General features: G+C 42.6%; 1 protein-coding gene across 1 annotated transcript; it reads left to right on the forward strand.

The window, feature by feature from the left end:
- The first annotated feature begins 2,747 nt into the window (after nucleotides 1-2,747).
- On the forward strand, nucleotides 2,748-11,803 carry LOC110529553 (transmembrane protein 200A). The gene is made up of 2 exons (XM_021611813.3): nucleotides 2,748-3,409; nucleotides 9,408-11,803. Exon 2 carries the CDS (start codon nucleotides 9,428-9,430, stop codon nucleotides 10,922-10,924), a length of 1,497 nt encoding a protein of 498 aa, XP_021467488.3. The 5' UTR covers nucleotides 2,748-3,409; nucleotides 9,408-9,427; the 3' UTR covers nucleotides 10,925-11,803.
- The last annotated feature ends 856 nt before the right edge of the window (nucleotides 11,804-12,659 follow it).

Here is a 12,659-nt window from a genome sequence, read left to right on the forward strand (position 1 = left end):
ACACTTGGCAGTGTGGTACCAGGACAACAACCTCTCCCTCAACATGGGCAAGACAAAGGAGCTTATCGTGGACTACAGGAAACAGAGGGCCGAGCATGCCACCATTCACATTGATGGGGCTGTAGTGGAGATGCTCGAGGTTTTCAAGTTCCTCATTGTCTACATCACTAAGGACCTATCATGGTCCAAACACACCAACACAGTCATGAAGAGGGCACAACAATGCCTATCCCTGCTCAGGAGGCTAAAAATATTTATCATGGGCCCTCAGATCCTCAAAAAGTTATACAGCTGCACCATTGAAAAAGTGTCACCACTTGGTATGGAAACTGCTTGGCATTTGACCGCAAGGCGATATAGAGGGTAGTGCGTACGGCCCAGTACATCACTGTGGCTGAAGTCTCTGCCATCCAGAACCTCTATACCAGGCGATTTCAGAGGAAGGCCCAAAAAATTGCAAAAGACTCCATCAACCCAAGTCATAGACTGTTCGCTCTGCTACCGCACGGCAAGCAGTACCGGAGCACCAAGTCTGGGACCAAAAGGCTCCTGAACAGCTTCTACCCTCAAGCCATAAGACTGCTGAACAGTTAATGAAATGGCTACCTGGACTATTTACATTGACCTCCTTTATTGTTATTAGATTTATCGTAATTTTTTTGCACTGACTCTCTTGCACTGGCCCTATGCACACTAACTTACTCTACTCAGGCACTAACACAAACTACAGTGACACTCCAACACACACACACACACACTGCAGAATCTCTCACACACACATGCATATTGACGCCACACACACACACACACACACACACACTGACTGACACATAGACACACTTTCACACTCTTCACATACGCTGCTGTTACATTCCCCTGCACATTGACTCGGTACTGGTACTCCTTGCATATAGCCCCGTTATTGTTTTTATTGTGTTACTTTGTTCTTTTTTATTTAGCTAATTTTTTCCTTACCTTTTAGCTCTGCATTGTTTGGAACGAGCTCGTAAGTAAGCATTTCACTGTAAAGTTTAAAGCTGTTGTATTTTGCGCCCCCCCCCAAAAAAATCTGATTTGATTACAGTTACAGTTTGTTTTTTACAAGTAATCAGTTACTCCCAAACTCTGCATTCATCATACACCGTCACTGATCTGGAAAAGGCTTTGAGGGATTTACTGACACAGCTCAAGAAAAAGAACACAATGAACTTGACTCTTCTGAGCCATCAACAGAAGATAATGATCCATCAAATTGAGTTGTAAGATATCCTAGAAAAAATAGACAGACCACTTTTATTAAGACATCCCTGACACAATGCAGCAGCTTTTCTGCATAAAACTGAGATACTCCTCTTCACAATGTGGTTAATTGAATATGGTTCAAGATGGTGAATTTACACACAACGAGAGACAGTAAATATAGTGCTGTACATGTGCACATTTGTCACACGTGTCATGCAGTACATCATAACGTATTACAGCTGGAGTGTATCCAGATCTCAGGACGTGCATGGCTGAAATCTGTTTTCTCCCCCTCGCTGAGACTCACTAGTCTAGCTGCATCACTCACGTTATTAGTCAGTTATGCAGTGGGATGTGACCACAAGCAGCTGAGGCTGTCACACTTAGAAAAGTGTCCTCAGTTCGACAGCAGAGTTCCTCCCCAGTAAATTCCAAAGAAATAGGTTACATTTCTTTGGTAATCACACCCAGGCTGCGTCTCAAATGGTACTCCATTCCCTATATAATGCCTTACTTTTGATCAGGGCCCATAGAGCTCTGGTTAAAAGTAATGCACTATGCAGGGAATAGGGTACTATTTGAGACACAGCCCAACTCATTTCTCATATGGGCCTTGACGTAGTACACCGACCACTCCCTCTTAGAGCAATTGGAAAACCCAGAACGTCATGGTCCCCATACTGTCAATCTCCCCATTTAACAAGCCTTGAGAATTCCTAACAAGGATCAGATGTGTGGGGAGACAGAGAACAGGCGTAGTAGTGGGACCTTACACAGCCCCTCTTCAACCCTTCTCAGCCCCTCAACCCCAAAGGCTGAAGTGGAACCTAACTATACTAGAAGTTGGGTTAGTCCCATTTCAAATAAAAAAAATATGCCTGTTTTTTTGTCAGTAGCACAGGAGAGGAATGTAATATAGAAACCCAGCCACCTAAGCCCTATAGCCCATCAAGCCCTCTGTGAAAATGTAGTTTTTTGGTATCACATTGAGCCAGATATGCATTTCATAAACACAGGAAATGACAGAGATTAAAAAATCTGCAACTTTCAATACTGATCTTTGGGTTTTTAACCATATAATTGCTCCTGCTAAAATAAACTACAGTTGTTTGTTTACTCCAAGGGTGCTTACACATCACCGCATGTAGGCAGTATGAACAGGGATTGTGTTTCATCTTGATTCAGTGGGAGGTATATTATCATACAGTATCTCATTATACATATGCCTAATGATTGTGTTCATAAATGCCCATCCTCATAGGACTTGGTTTAACTCAACCATTTTCATCTCCAGATTGAAAGCAACATGCAGGGAACTTACTGTAAGTTACCACATGTTTTCAATATTTGCATCAATTACTGTCTTTGCATTGGAAGCATTGGACACTATTATGATAATATTCTATTCAGATGCATTGACTTCTCCAAGCATAAATGAGTTAAATATGATTTATCTTGTTGATTTTTTTGTCATCTCACTGTGCATCACTTATAGTGAAGCATCACGTGGGAGTACAAAGCTTGCCTAGTCTACCATCCCCAGTAATGCATTATTCCCGAGTTGAAGGGAACGTCTCTATCCTTGAAGATGCTGCAGAAGAGCTTTATCTACAAGTGGACATGATAATACATCTTGGTTCTACTCCAAAAGGATTATGAAGAGGACAGTGCTTTTTCCCCAGATGTGAACACTTATGCTAGCATGTTCTTCATAAGAAATGTAAAAACATGTTTCTGTGCAGATTTTCTGCCAAAGCCAACTCTTAAGTTAATAGGCTAAACTGAAAACATATTTGATTATATTCTGGACATAAAACTGAAGTTTATGAGCCGACTGTATGTGGATCACCGGGGATCAGTGACAACAAGTTGAGACGGTTAAAAGCAAAACAATAGTCATTCTCCGCGCGTCAGGCAGCTTGGAGCAGTTTACACAGCCGTGTGGCCAACAGTCCGGGTGCGCGTTTAGGAAATGGAGCGAAATAATGAACGCTTGTTTCTTTGGAAGTGTATTATTTTTCGTGTCGGCATCCGAATATAAATGTAATGGGAATACAAACAGACATAGCAAGTCAAACATGAGTGTTGAGATACATGGCTTATGTTATATTTTCCTATGCGTAATGGACAAATAACATTAGCTACAAAGAAGCACCCTCGTTTACAGGTAAGTAACATTATTTTTTAGGAATAGTGAATTGGCCTAGATGGCCCCTTCTTTAATAAAGGAAAGATGATTTGCTTGGTTCTATTTCAACCTTCATTTAAACCAACAGATGCTTTTCTCAATCGAACCCATAGACTGGGTAGTATCATGGAGCAATTGCGCTCGTATCAAATATAATTTCTATCTTCTCATCACTTTGATTTCTCAACTTAAAATGTATATCATACAACTGGCGAATTCAAAATTCCTTCTCATCGTTTTACCACAGTCTATTATTCATAGCTGTTTTAAACCATTTACTATTTATGCCCTATTCGAGGCACATGGCGTTTTTTTTAATGAAAATGGGAAGATATCTGCAAATATTACATTGGTCTGGTGTTTTGAGATTTCACATATATCGCAGCATAGCCTGCACGCGCACATGTAGTTATGATTGATTATAATATTGTGTATTGAATTACTGTGCAAATGATTCGTTTTCCTGGAACGAGCGGTCCCATAACAGCGCCCACCCACGCACACACTCGCGTCTGTCTAGAAGTTACTGACACATTTAACTATCATCATCGTGGAGTTTTCTTGGCAACATACCTCTCTATACAACAGGATTTGTAATACATAACATGTTTCTTACCACAATAAGTGTAATGGTAGTTGACATAGGAAAGTAGGCTGCAATGTAACGGTTGTTACATACTTAGGATATATCAGCTCTCTCTCGCTCTCGCTCTCTCCTCACTCTTAGAACAACCAAGTGTCACAAAATGCCATGGTATCCTCTATTCACACATTATGCACGGTGTCTGGAACAACCCCTACCCCGACCACACCAACAATGCCCTGACCATGGTCCTACTCCTTGTCTCATCTGCCATGGCTGCAGTCAAAAAAACCTTTGCCAAAATAGCAAGGGCATTTTTGATAATATGTTCATTTTGGTTATCTCAGGTTTGACACATTATTTCAATCTGGGAAGACAACATTTTGTTCTCAGCACTGAACATAAATGTATATTCACTGACAGCACCAGTCTGTTTTTCATCTATTCAGTCTTATCTTTCACTGGTCCCTATGTCTTTTCATGTCCACTGATGTTAATCCTTATGATAGCCTCACAGCGCATCATGTTCTTATTTCATTTCCTGTTTGTGTTTTTCGAAAATAGAGCAAAGCCATGGCATTCAAGAAATGTTCTCTGTTCTAAACACATTGTTAAAAATAAGAAAATAAAGTTGATAGGAACTGCACTCTCTTCTTTATTGCTACCATCCACCCCCTGCTCATCCTGGTATTTAATAGAGAACTTTCGATAAGCCAACATCGAAAGGCTACATCGCCCACACCTGCTCACAGACCTAATGCTGGGGGTGGGTACAGGGTACGGGGCTGCAGTCAGAGAAGCAGGTCATACAACTGTCATGCATTCACCCAGGAGTCTCCTCTCCATCTGCAAGGGAATAATACCCTTTTCTAGATCTGAATATTATGACATCTAGTATTTTCACCATGCAATCATGTGCATTGACCTTAAGCTAATAAGGCAGTGCCTTGAGGTATGTACTTGGATATACAGTGCTGCTTGAAAGTGTGTGAACCCTACAGGGCTGGTCATTATTTTGCTATAAAATATTAAAATAAACATAAAATTCTTATCTAATTCCCAATTTGTAATAAAGACATTCCAAGTAAATGACAGAAACAAAAATACATATTTTCAGTGTTTATTTAACAAAAGTGGTTTATTTAACAGAAACTCAGATTTGATGTGTGCAAAAATTTGAACCACTTCAGTCAATAGCTTGTGGCACCTCCATTAGCAGTGATAACTTGGAGTAAACATCTCCTATAGCAAGTAATCAGTCTCTGACATCTGTTTTGAGGGATTTATGCCCACTCCTCCTTACAGAACTCAGCCAATTGAGTGAGGATTGAGGGGTGTCTGGCATGAACTGCCCGCTTCAGGTCCTGCGACACCATCTCGATTGGATTTAGGTCAGGACTTTAACTTGGCCAACCCAAAACACAAATCTTATTTCTTCTGAGTCATTCTTTGGTAGATTTGCTTGAATGCTTTGGGTCGTTGTCTTGTTGGAAGACCCATTTCCGGCCCAACTTTAGCTCCTTGACAGATGGCCTGACGTTCTGTTCAAGAATCTCCTGGTATACCTCAGAATTCATGGTTCCCTTAATGATGTGGAGTCATCCAGGTCCAAAGGAGGAAAAGCAGCCCCAGATCTGGACATTCCCACCACTATTGCAATAAGGTTATTTTGGTGGTAGGTAGTGTTGTGTTTTTGCCAAACATAGCGGTGTTGATTGACTAAAAAGGTCAATTTTGGACTCATCGGTCCAGAGAATGGACTTCCAGAAACCTTCAAATTTGTCCAGGTGGTCTTTGGCAAAGTTAAGATGGGCAGTTTGGTTATTTTTGACAGCAGAGGCTTCTTCCTAGCAACCCTCACATGAATGGCATTTCTATTCAGAATTCTTCTTATTGTTGTTGAAGCATGCACAGTTACCTGAGATGCAGCAAGGGAGGTCTGCAAATCTCCAGATCTTATGTGTGGGTTGGCTTTTACCAGATTTATTATTGTTCTTGTGGCTCTTGGGGATATTTTGGAAGAGCGTCCACTTCTAGGCTGAGTTGCTGTCATGTTAAATGCTCTCCAATTGTAAATGATTTGCCTCACAGTGGACTGATGGAGCTCAATCTTTTTGAGATTATTTTATAGCCTTTCCCAGACTGATGTGTTCGCACTACCCTCATCCAGATATCTAATTTCCTCTCAGCATGGTGTGCTTTGTGTTGACCTGGATGGGTAACACCAAACTGACCAGGTTTCTTATCTCTATTTATCAGTCCCATCCAAATCTCTCCTTTGATTGGTTCATTTGGTACACAATTATTTACCCACCTGATTCCACTTACCTACTTGAATTAACCAATGCAACTTGGGGTTCACTTATTTTTTGCACCTGCACTAATACCATTTTTATTTTGTTTTTCTACTACATGCATGATTTTGTCTACACACCAACATATGGTATTGGTAAATATAAACCTGTTAAGTCAGATCAAAAATACTGGTTCTGATTAAATGAAGATTTCATGGTTAAAACAAAAAAATCTGTAATTGAACAAGGGGTTCACATACTTTCAAGCAGCACTACATCTACAATGCCAATAGAAAGGCTACACCTCCTTGAACTATTTTTCCCCCACATTTTTCTGCCTTAAAATTTCATCTAAAAAGGGATTGAACTCAATATTTCACCCTACAGATCTACTCCACATTTCAAAGTGAAAGAAAGTTATAGAACATTTTCCAAATACAAAAAAAACAGAAAGAATATCATAGATGGATAAGTCTCCACGCCCCTTAATTAACACTTTGCGGAAGCAAATTTGCCAGCCATTTAAGCTGTGAATCATTTTCATTAAGATTCTTCCAACTTTGAACATAGTTTAGTCAAAATTGCTTAGGTGTGTTGTGAGTATGGTGTGTAAACATGACAACTTCTCCACACTGCAGTACATCCTTTTAGTGCTGACAGAGATTGTTAATGACTCACTCAACACACCTGTTGGTTAAGCACCATGTTACTACACATCTCCTGCCTTCAGCCTGATTGTTGGAACATTTAAGGTGTTTTATTGGATACCATGTTATGTATTTTTGCTCTTTTGGATCCCAGTATCTCTAGTTGCACATCAATCACTCCAGTGTTAATGCTAAAATAATTAGTTCACTATGGCCTATTTCTTGCCTTACCTACCTAATCTTACTACATTTGCACACTGTATATAGATTTTTCTATTGCGTTATTGACTGTACGTTTGCTTATCCCATGTGTAACTCTGTCACTTTGCTTTGTCTTGGCCAGGTTGCAGTTGTAAATGAGAACTCATTCTCAACTGGCCTACCTGGTTAACTAAATGTGAAATAAAAAAACAAGAGTACCCTTCTGAAATATAACATATTTCTCTTAAGGTATGGTGCTCCATTGGCAAATGTTGAAATATGGAAGTGTATGGCAGTCAGACCACCCATGAATGTACGGCTGACCAGAATACTGACCAGTACTGCTTGTGCGTGCTGAGGATGGATTTTACTGTAAAATAGGTAAAGACCACTTCTGAGTCATCTCCATTAAGACGTGACTAACAGAAATGGAATAATGTGTACAATGGGGGGGGGGGGGGGGTCAAAATCAAAAGTAAGTCAGTGTCTGGTGTGGCCACTAGCTGCATTAGGTACTGCAGTGCATCTCCTCCTCATGGACTGCACCAGATTTGCCTGTTCTTGCTGTGAGATATTACCCCACTCTTCCACCAAGGAACCTGCAAGTCCTTGGACATTTCTGTGGGGAATGGCCTTAGCCCTCACCCTCCGATCAAACAGGTCCCAGACGTGCTCAATGGGATTGAGATCTGGGTTCTTCGCTGGCCATGGCAGAACACTGACATTACTGTCTTGCAGGAAATCACACACAGAACAAGCAGTATGGCTGGTGGCATTGTCATGCTGGAGGGTCATGTCAGGATGAGCCTGCAGGAAGGGTACCACATGAGGGAGGAGGATGCCTTCCCTGTAACGCACAGCGTTGAGATTGCCTGCAATGACAAGCTCAGTCCGATGATGCTGTAACACACGGCCCCAGATCATGACGGACCCTCCACCTCCAAATCGATCCCGCTCCAGAGTACAAGCCTTGTTGTAACGCTCATTCCTTCGATGATAAATGCAAATCCGACCATCACACCTGGTGAGACAAAACCACGACACGGCAGAGAAGAGCACTTTTTGTCAGTCCTGTCTGGTCCAGCAACGGTGGGTTTGTGCCCATAGGCAATGTTGTTGCCGGTGATGTCTGGTGAGAACCTGCCTTACAACAGGCCTACATGCCCTCAGTCCAGCCTCTCTCAGCCTATTGCGGACAGTCTGAGCACTGATGGAGGGATTGTGCATTCCTGGTGTAACTCGGGCAGTTGTTGCCATCCTGTACCTGTCCTGCAGGTGTAATGTTCGGATGTACCGATCCTGTGGAGGTGTTACACATTGTCTGCAACTGAGAGGACGATCAGCTGTCCATCCTGTCTCCCTGTAGCACTGTCTTAGGCGTCTCACAGTACAGACATGGCAATTTATTCCCTGGCCACATCTGTAGTCCTCATGCCTCCTTGCAGCATGCCTAAGGCATATTCACGCAGATGAACAGGGACCCTGGGCATCTTTCTTTTGATGTTTTTCAGAGTCAGTCGAAAGGCCTCTTTAGTGTCCTAAGTGTTCATAATTGTGACCTTAATTGCCTACTGTCTGTAAGCTGTTAGTGTCTTAATGACCGTTCCACAGGTGCATGTTCATTAATTGTTTATGGTTCATTGAACAAGCATGGTGAATGGTATTTAAACCCTTTACAATGAAGATCTGTGAAGTTATTTGGATTTTTACAAATTATCTTTGAAAGACCGGGTCCTGACAAAGTGACAGTTCTTTTTTTGTTGAGTTTAGATGGCGTAAATGGGACTGAGTGTGTGTTTGTGTGTGTGAGGGAGTGAGTGAGTGAGTGAGTGAGTAAGAGCAGAGTGACAGAGACCCACACAGCTGGAACAGAAAAGACAGTGCTGTATTACAGTTAACTCTGGAGTCTTCTGCTCACAAACATAATGCATTTAGCCATTTCTATCATTTGGCTTCCAAAAATACCCACCTTAGTTTTTAGAAAGGAAATACAAAGAGGATTTAACACCAAATTTCCAAATGAATTGTTTCCTATGAGCTGTGACTAGAACAAATTTTAAAACATAATTGTCATCAGTCGTAATAACCAAAGCAAGCATGAGAGCAGTTTGATGGAGCCACCCCAAGGTCAATGGTGCTCTGCTTCTCACTGTGGGATTACCAGGAAGACAGTGCCAGCAATCAGAGAACAGACATCCCGTAAACATACCAGATGCCTCTCACTCCCCCTCTCTGTTTGTTTGTCTTTACAGGGCCATAGACAGCTGTAGTGATGATTTCAGCTGGGGGAGTGATCACAGGCCATCTTGCTGCGCTGAAGAGGCAGGACTCTGCCCGCTCCCAGCACCACCTGCCCATCCAGTCCCCAGCCCCAGGAGAGATCCAGGAGAAGAGGAAGGCCAAGCGTAAAACACGGGCCGATGTGGTGGTGGTCAGGGGGAAAATCCGCCTCTACTCTGCCTCTGGGTTCTTCCTCATCCTGGGTGTGTTGATCCTGATGGTGGGCGTTGCCATGGCCGTGCTGGGCTACTGGCCACACACAGATGCCCTTGTAGCGGCCAACACCAAGCTATCCACCAATGACACCAGGGTGACCCGGGAGCAGGGCGGTAAGCTGATCCAGTTTTTTGAGCAGCACTTGCACTCTGAGAAGATGAAGATGCTGGGGCCGTTCACCATGGGTATTGGTATCTTCATCTTCATCTGTGCCAATGCCATCCTGCATGAAAACAGGGACCGGGAGACCAAGGTGATCCACATGAGAGACATGTACTCCACCGTCATCGACATCCACAGCCTGCGGATCAAAGAGCACAAGTACATGAACGGGGCCTACTCTGGCCCCTATGGGGAGCATGAGGTCAGGACCTATGAGAACCAGTGTGCCTCCAAACTAGCTGCTAACACCCTGCTAGGGTTCCCCAGTGTGGGGAACAACGTGAGAGTGTCATGCAGGACCAGCTCTACGGAGGACGAGGAGGGTCTTCTCAACGAGGCCAAAGGGGGGCATGGACTCGTGCCTTCGTTCTGCCGAGAGCGCTCTGGCTCCATCTTTGGCTTGCAGCATGAAGGCAGCCGCCATGAGAAGAGCAACTTGCCCAAGAGATGCCAGACCAGGTCTATCGTCTCATCCTCCATCAGCGCTTTTACCCTGCCTGTCATTAAGCTCAACAACTGTGTGATTGACGAGCCTGACATGGACAACATTACAGAGGACCTGGAGCACATGAGGGTTAGGTCCAGACCCCCCTCTATGCAGTCCCTTTCCCTGGCTGTGCCTGTCCCGGCGGACATCGCCAAAGCCTACAAACCCCCTGGTATCATGCTCCTCAGGAGCAATTCGGCCACAGAGTCTCACACCGTGTCCTCTCGTAGCTCGTTGTCCCCAGGTTCTGCCAGTGGGAGCTACCTGTCCCCTGGGGCGGCCCGGAAGGACTTTGGCTCCAACAACTCCCTCCACATGCTGTCTTCTCACTCCAAGTCTCTGGACCTGGATCGAAGGCCCACCACCCTGACAGTGAAGCCAGAGCAGAGGAAACATCCCAGCTGGCCCCGACTGGACCGCAGCAATAGTAAAGGCTACATGAAGCTGGAGAACAAGGAGGATCCTATGGACAGACTGCAGCTGCCCCAGGTAGCAGTCAAACGGGATTACACCAAGAAAGAGAAACTGCTCATGATCTCCAGGTCTCACAATAACCTCAGCTTTGAACATGATGAGCAGTTCATGAGCAACATGAAACGAGGGAGCTCAGAGACCAGGTTTTAAACTCTTACAAAGCCTGGTCCCAGATGTTTGTACTGTCTTGCAAAAAATGACCATACAGATGTAGGATCTTAATTTGAGCCAGTTAGCTACAGCAGGAAATATTATTGCAGTACCAGGAAATGTGCATTATAATTAATGGGCATTTTTTTGTAGGGGTTGATACATTTTTCAGTAGGGCAAATCAAGTCTGACATTTTAAAGTGGACATTGCTAACTTTAGAAGCCTTTTTAAACCTTGAATATACTACAAGTTTGCATTTCCTGCTAGGCAGAAAAATTATCAGCAACAAAAGAGTGATCAAATTAAGATTCGACATCTGTAGGAGTTGGCAAGACAGCACAAACAGATCTGAGACCAGACTTTAAATGGTCCGCTACTTGGACTTAATTCTAACAATGGTGTTTCTTTGTGTGACACAATCATTCTGCAATACGAATCACAATTCAAGCTGTTCACTGTCAGTGTTGAATAGTTCATTGTAAGTGTGATTACATGTTGTTTTGGGATGACGCGCTCAGGTAGTCCGTCTGTTTGCAATGAGTCTAAAGAAAGAGAGGCTGTGTCACACACGGTGAGATTATTGCAGCGCAAATCAATTTGAACAAAATGTTGAAATTAGGTTCAAGGTGAACTTGAAAATACAGAAATCAATACGACTAAAATGTGGTTTGTTTTTCTCATCTTTGCATTGTTGCAACAGGCAGTTTTGTTTATTTAAACTGGTCAGTGTATGTACCAGAGTTGGCTAGATATTTTGCTATGGAGCTTTTAATAATGTAATGTTCTCTACAAACACTGCCATTTTTTTAAAAGAAACGAGTTAACCTGTAAATGTACAGTTTACCCATTTCTCAGAATAAAATGAAGCTTTTCAGTGAGTAACATTTGTCTTTTATGATAGCCTATACCTTTTCTCGCCAGTCTCATGAAAATCCGCTATGTATTCACAAAAAGGTATGTCACCTGGCCTTAGTACATGCATTTTAAACACAAACATAATTGCACAAAGTCTGTGTCGAACAGTACAGAGTAACTCAGTTCCCGTCTGTAATTCTGATGTTCATTTCGTCCATTGAATTCTCAAGGTCAATATTCCTTCTCAACCCACAAACTTTGAGTCTGTTGAGAAGGGAAACTATCCTCTCTTTATCAAGAAAGTGAATAGCATTCCCATATTGAACAATAGGAGCTCTGGGAGAACCAAGCTGGGAGCTGCCAGAATAGAGAGGAAACTCATAAGAGGGTTCCATCTGGAGGGGGAATCAACCAAGACATATGTGACTTCCAGGAAGCATGATATTTAAACAAGGATTGCATATTGTCAACATGAACAGCAGAAACTGTGCTATATGAATGGTCAGGACCTGATAAATATTTTTTATGTTCTCTATTCGCTGAAATGAATTAAGACTAGCTGTCACCATTGGCGTCAGATACTAGAGATCCTAATCAAATAAATATACAAAAATATATTATTTATCTCACTGCATTTGGAAAGACATTGGATTTCCTTTGATCATGTTCTTTCTTTTATGAGAATTAATTTTGTTCAGCTTACTGCCTTTTTCGTGTATCTATAAAAGGTAGTCCTGTTTTTTTTTTTTTAAACAAGTCCAATTAGTCTCTCATAGTCTTCAACAATACAGCCTCTGCTTGCCGATTTGGTCCGTTATTGCTCTCTGAGCCTGATTAGGTTATTCATAAAGTTTCATCTTCCCACAAACCACTTACAAA

The sequence above is a fragment of the Oncorhynchus mykiss genome, chromosome 8 (genome assembly GCF_057628025.1).
Source record: "Oncorhynchus mykiss isolate SJ-2025 chromosome 8, ASM5762802v1, whole genome shotgun sequence".
NCBI lineage: Eukaryota > Metazoa > Chordata > Actinopteri > Salmoniformes > Salmonidae > Oncorhynchus > Oncorhynchus mykiss.

What these genes read in the sequence shown, in the direction of transcription:
- LOC110529553 (XM_021611813.3), top strand. Translation starts at nt 9,428, where the DNA reads ATGATTTCAGCTGGGGGAGTGATCACAGGCCATCTTGCTGCGCTGAAG.